The sequence below is a fragment of the Athene noctua genome, chromosome 9 (genome assembly GCF_965140245.1).
Source record: "Athene noctua chromosome 9, bAthNoc1.hap1.1, whole genome shotgun sequence".
NCBI classification, from domain to species: Eukaryota; Metazoa; Chordata; class Aves; order Strigiformes; family Strigidae; genus Athene; species Athene noctua.
This window is the reverse complement of record NC_134045.1, coordinates 12218544-12224987: the sequence shown is the minus strand read 5'-3', so window position 1 is coordinate 12224987 and position 6444 is coordinate 12218544. Positions and strand designations below refer to the sequence as shown.

General features: G+C 63.7%; 1 protein-coding gene across 1 annotated transcript; it reads right to left on the bottom strand.

Annotated features, from left to right (window-relative positions):
* Nucleotides 1-2493: 2493 nt before the first annotated feature.
* On the bottom strand, nt 2494-5951 carry CBLN1 (cerebellin 1 precursor). Its single transcript, XM_074913202.1, has 3 exons — nt 5401-5951; nt 5031-5150; nt 2494-3873 (listed from the first exon to the last, which is right to left on the bottom strand). Exons 1-3 carry the CDS (start codon nt 5665-5667, stop codon nt 3676-3678), a joined length of 585 nt encoding a protein of 194 aa, XP_074769303.1. The 5' UTR covers nt 5668-5951; the 3' UTR covers nt 2494-3675.
* Nucleotides 5952-6444: the final 493 nt, after the last annotated feature.

Genomic DNA, 6444 nt, shown 5'->3' with positions numbered 1-6444 from the left:
GGACGCCAGGCCAGGGCCCCGCGCTGCGGGTGGAAAAGGTCGCCCCCGGCCGCCGCCGTCGGGGGCTCCCGCCCGCTGCTTGCCGGTCGCAGCGGGGCCACCGACCAAAGCCGAGGGTGGCCGCAGCCCCGCCGGTCCTTCGTCCGCCGCCGCCTCCACGCAGTCCGGCCGACGGTGCCCAGAGCCGGCCCCGGCTGCCCGTCTGGAGGCCGCGGCCGGCTCCGCCGCTCAAAAAAATGGCGACTGCGGCCTTGCGGGTGCGGGGCAGCATCAGTAGCCAGGTGAGCCCCTCCGAGGGCGGGCGGGCGGGCAGAGCCGGCCCCGGCGCGCCTACCCGCACGGGCTGCTCGCACCTGGGCCCGGTTTCCTTCGGCTGCGCCGCCCGCTCGGAGCGTTCTCCTCGCGGAAACCGCCCGGGATCCCGCGCACCGCCCGGCCCGGCCCCGCCCGCCGCCCCGTCCCTCGCTGAGGCTGCGCTGCGAGACGCCCGCTAAAACAAAACGCTCCTTTGACATTTCCCTGCCTTAAACACGGGCCGAACGCACCGACTGCGCGGAGACGTCTGCCAGAACGGGTGCGCCGGGCCGGGCTGTCCTGCCCGCCTCGTCGGGGCAGCGCTGCTCCCGCTCCGCCCAGCCCCGCCCTCCCGGCGGCACTCGGCCGGCTCCGCTTTAACGGCCGCTCTTCCGCCGCGCCCTCCGGCCACCCCCGCTGGCTTCCCCGCGGCCTTTCCCCTCTCAGGGCCGGCCCCTCTCTTCTGACCGCGGGGGGGCCCAGGGGCGGTGGCGAGGTTCGGGGCTGTTTTTAAACACAGTCCGTCTGCTGAAGTAAATCACCCGGCGGCAGCCCCCGTCCCGCGGCCGCTCACACACACTCCGCTTCGCTTCCAGACCCCGCGGCCGGGCAAGCTCCGGGCGGAGCCGGGGCGGGGAGGCAGCGGGGCCCGCCCGCCCCTACGGGGAGCCGGAGCAGGCGCCGGGCCGGGCCGGGCCGCCTCCCCGGGGCGCCGGCAAGGGCTCCCGGGCCGGCCGAGCGCCCCAGGGGCTTCGCTGCGGTGGCGGCTTTACCTCCAAAGCGCGGGCGCTGCGGTGCTCTCCCCTCCCCGGGGGCCTCCGGGCGGCCCCGCCGCGCTGCCCCGCGGGAAGCGCTGCCCGAGCAGCGCCGAGCCTGGGCCGTTGCGCGTTAGTGAGCGGCGCGGAGAGGCTCGCTGCGCGGGCGCGGAACAGGCAAGGCTTTTCCAGACAGCCACGGCGGCGTTTTGTAACAGCCGCAGAGCAGTGATTTGCTGCGATCGGGGGTAATATAATTTCCAGCTGCACAATATTAATGAGATTCTCACAACCAGGGGAAAACTTTCAGCGGAAGGTGGCGAGTTTACTTGCTTCGCGTTGAGGGGGCGGGGGGGGAGAAGACAAGCATCAGCATCGTCAGCCCCCGCACCTGTGGCACTGGCCGGGGCACCCCCGCGGCGAGCCCGGCCGGGAGCGGCAACCGGGCCCTGCGGGGCCGGTATCAGGGCGGGTGGGCGCAGGGCCACCGCCCGTTCTTTTGCAGCCCGGCAATTTCTGTTTCCCCGTCTTTTTGCGCGCTTTGCCCCCTCGCCGCAGTCACGGGAGGCAGGAGCGCTATCGCTCGCCTTGCCCGTTCTTCTCACTTGCGGGCGAGCTCTCCCGGGCGGGAGCGGCGGCGGGGGACCCCGCGGGTGTGGTGTAAACCGGAACGGGGGGCCGGGCCTGGCCTCGCCAGCGTGACGGGCAAGGAGCGAGAGCGGTGCGGGAGCGGCTGAAGGCTTCAGGGAAAAGTAATAAAGTGTCTCATATTGAGAGAGGCGCGCAGCCCCGAGAATCCGGTACGTGGGGCGTCTTGGGCAGGTTCTAACTCCAAGTGACAACAACCCGACTGCCTTCCGCTATCAACCCTTCTTCATAAATCTCGATTGTTCCCTGTACAGCTCCCGGCCAGCGGCCGCAGGTGCCGAGGCTCCCGACGAGCTGCCCCTCTGCTGCAGGGTGCGTATCGCGACATGCGCTAGTCAGCAGCCGCGTGGGAAAAAGGCGTTTTGCCCCCTCGCCCCGGGGTGACAGAGGCGCAGGTGCCGACACGCGGCTGCTGTGCTCCCCTTGGAAATGAAGGGCCGCGGCCCCTCCCGGCTCAGGCGCAGCCCGGGCCGGCCCCGCTCCCCTCCGCGGAGCGCGGCGCAACGCCGGGCTAGTGAGGCGTCCCCGCCCGCCCCGCGGGTCGCTTTCCAGGACAGAACCTGTGAATAAAAGGAGAAGCGCTGCTTATTGTGCTCGTCTTAATCCGCCCCCTCCCCACCCACCTCCCCCCCGCCGCCTTGGAGCTAATTAAATTCCTTGCTGGGAGGCGGGATTCGGTGCCGCAGCCGGGCGCGGAGCAGCCCCGCAAGAGCCCCGCGGGACGTTTCACGGGCTTATTTCACATTAAAGTTTAGATACAATGGAAATCCTCGTACACACCTTTTAATAAAAGTAGTAATCTCTTCGAATACTGCAAAATTATAGCATTTACATCTTTAAAAGACTGTAAACAAAATAATACTAGCAAATAAATCATACTAGCATCGAAGTATACATTGTCAGGTCTTTTTAGACGGCCGTATAAAATGCGATCTGGTTTATAGAATATAATACAGATAAATGCTATAAAGAACTGGATATAAGAGTCGGCGAGAAACTTCCTAGCGATGGGACTGCTCGGGCTGCCGACACTGCCCGCGGGGTTTGCGCGGCCACACCGAGCTGCGGGGCCCCGCGCGGGGCGGGTGGGGGCTGTGCGGGGCCCTGTGGCCGCAGCCGCACCCGCAGGGTCTCCCCCGCCCTGATCCAGCCCCAGCGCCGCAGCACCGGGACTGCGCCGAGCCTCCTCCCCCCGCCTACCTGCATTGAGAAACCTTATTTCTGGTTAAGAAAAATAAAAGTCCCATTTAAACTTTATTGAATTAAAGCAAAAATTAATTTTCGATATTCACACATATATTACAGAGTAATAGTAAAAGTTCAATATACTTCCTGGCATTTAGTTGGGCCACATTGTACAAGAGCAAAACAAGCATCAAAACATTTAGCAGCCTTAAATTTCACAATCACTCAGAATTACATAGAAATATTGAAATACTCTAGTCAGCCTTGGCTGTGAGCAGTTCTTCGTGTAGAAATTTTTCCTTTTGCCAGCCAGTACACAGCAAGAATTGCATTTTCCCTTCCATCATGGCATCCACGTATTCAAAAATACTTTGCTTTTTTTTTTTTAAAAGTTAAACTCAGAGAAAGAGTCAAGATTAACATGTTTTAAAAACAAAACTACAAAATATGCTGTAAAGGACAATGAAAACATCTAAAGTCTACTTGTGTGAGGCAGAAACCATGGGGGAACGATGGCAGATTACACCAGTGACACAAGAGATGGGAACTAATTTTGTGGGAGGAGAGAGAAGAATATAAATGGGGGCTTGATCAATTATAGTGTCTCCCGCCTGTTGTCTGCAATGCAACAAAAATAAGTAGTAATTCTTCAAAGCAGATGTACACAAACCTAAGCAGGATTTAGCTTCGTTAATATTTGAATGTAAAAAGTCTGCTGTCCACGACTCTTTAAACCCAGCTACGACTTCAGAATTCATAAGAGATCTCTCCCTTTTCTTGGACGAGAAGTGATTTAAAGCGGGAACACTAGAAATCCAGAGAATGTCGAGTACTTCCAACCTCCCATCAAGTTTCCTCTCTCCAGTTTTAGATAAGCTCTGTCTCCTTTCTCCATCTGAATCAGGACTCCATTGCTAGCAGCTTCTCGGGTCACATCTTGGTCCCCTGCAAAGGCAGAAATCACTGGCCACCCATTTAGCATCAAACTCACCTAAAGAGCAAGATAAAACAAAGCCCTCTGTCAATTAAAGTCAGACAATGACACCGCCGGGGCTTGCCTAGCAGGCAAAATGCTTAGTTAAGAAAAGGCCTCTTCTGACAGCTGAAACTCCAGCCCCATAAAAATGAAATACCAATCTGAACCCAGCTAAGGTACATACTCTAAAAGAAGAAGCCTTTCACCGCTGTTTTAGACTGACAATCACATCAAAACACCCGGTGCATATAAAACAGGACATTGATCCTGTTTTGAAGAATTTCAATAGGGTGCCTGTGTTTTCAGGCTATGAAAAGAGGCCTGCTCATACTTATTGAAAGATGGCTTTATGCAAAACCTCAGAGACAGCGAGGAGCAGAGCCACAGCCACTGGAGTCAGCGCGTTTGAAGTGTATTCAAGAGGTAGTTTTCCTTTGTTAGGCAGCAAAGACAATATGCCACAACACAGGCAATAAGCCCTGCTCAGCTCACATTAATGATTCTGGGACTGCATACCGCACAGTAATAATACGCTACCTGCCCAATCTAGATGTGTGAAGCCACTTACACCAGAACGGTGCTGTGTAGCCGTACATTCACCTTGGCAATGTGCATCGCTACGCAGACAGATTTCCCGCTAGGTTATGCTACCTGGCTTCAGGCCGCTATTTTATTATCCCTACCTGGAGGTGCGTATGCATCGAACCACATACGGAAGGCACGTATAGGGTAGCTGCATCCACACACAGGGAGCTGTATTCGTTATCATATCCCTGCCATAGGCCTCTCCTGCACCCCAAATCCCTATGAAATCTTCTGCGACCCGAGAGCAGGTGAGGAGACCACCGGGGGCCGCGGTTCCCACCGGCTCTGTGCAGGGATGCTCCCGCCGGCACTCGCGGCCCGGGGGCCCGGGCAGGCTGGGAGGGGACGGCCGGCGGGCAAACACCTCCCGTCCCGGGACGGCTCATGCGGGCAGGGGTCGGGCGAGGGCCTGCTGGGGCTGCGCGGCCCTTTGGGCACCGTCCCCTCGGGCGGGGATGCGCCGGGAGGTCGGCGCTCCCGGCGGCGGCGGCTCAGGCGCACGGCCCCCGGCCCCACCAGGCTGCGGACGCGGTCCGCGCCCTCCCGCGCTGCCCGCGGAGTGAGAGGCGACGGCGTTTGGGGCTGACCTGGATGGTTTGCCTGTTGTACACTTTCACCACGTGAAAATTGAAACTGTAAATCCCTTTCCTGGGCGAGATGAAAGTGCTCCGCTCCGAGTCGAAGTTGCTGCCGATATTCACTAGTACCTGGAAGGGAAGGGCACCGTCAGCACCTCCGCGGGGCCGCCGCCGCCGCCCAGCCCCGCTGCCCCGCGGCCGCCCCAGATCCCAGCGCCCCCGCTCGCCCCCCCCACACACACCCCCCCGCCACGCCGCGGGCAGGGCCCCGCGGGGCGGCGCGTCCCCAGCCCGGCCCCGCCACCTTCCCCCGCAACTTCCCTCCTGCGGCGGCGGCGGCGCGCCCGGAGCCCCCTCCGCCCCGCCGCGGCCGCCCCACCTGGTCGAAGTAGATGATCATGGTGCGGTTGCTCATCTCGGAGGGCTCGTGGTTGGTGCTGCGGATGGCGGAGAAGGCGACCTTGGCGCTGCCGGAGCGCACGGAGATGCCGAGCGCCGTGCCGGTGGGGTCGGAGGTGGGGTTGGAGTCGCACACCACGAGGCACTTCCCCTCCAGCACGATGGGCTCCGTCTCGTTCTGCCCGCACGCCAGCCACGCCGCGCCCAGCAGCAGCCCCAGCCCCAGCCCCAGCCCCGGGCCCCGCATGGCGCCGCGCTCCCTTCGCTCCGCGCCGCTCCGCGCCGGGCGGCACGTCCGGGCTGCGCTCCGCTCGCTCCCTGCCCCGCCGCGCCGCGCTCTCAGAGCGGGGCCGAGAGCGCCCCGCCGGGTGGGAAGCGGCCGCGAGGAGGCACGGGAGCGCCGGCACACATAGCGCGGGGCGGTGCGGCGCGGGAAGCGGCGGGGCGGCGCGGAGCGCTGCGGAGCCGAGCGGAGCCGAGCGGAGCCGCCCGCCGCGCCGCGCGGGGCTGAGGGAGGCGGCGGGAGGCGGCGGCGCTGCCGGGGCTGCCGGCGAGCACAAAGACGGCGCGAGGCGCGGCCCCGCCTCCCCACCGGCCCCGCGCTGGCGTCAGCGCCCCGCGCCCGCCCCCGCCGCGCCCGGCCCAACCGGCGCCCGCCGCGCGCCGCCGCCGCCAATGGCCGCGCAGTCCGTCTCCTGCCACCTGACGCCGCCGCTTTTGTTAGGCGGCGCGGGCGCGGGCGCGGGAGCAGGTGCCGAGCAGCCGCCCGCACCGCACCGCACCGCACCGCACCGCGCAGCGCAGCGCAGCGCAGGTAGGAGTGTTGGGGCGCGGTGGCACCGGGCCGGGCCGGGGCGGCGCGGCGGGGTGCGCGGGGCGGAAGAGCCCCCGCGGCAGCTCGGCGAGGAGCGGGGTGTCGGGCAAAGCCTGGCCGAGGGCCCGCGGGCGGAACGGGGCCGCGGGTCCCCGCGTCGCTCCTGGGCGAGGAAGGCTGGGAGGGAGCGGGGCACGGGCAGGGGCAGGG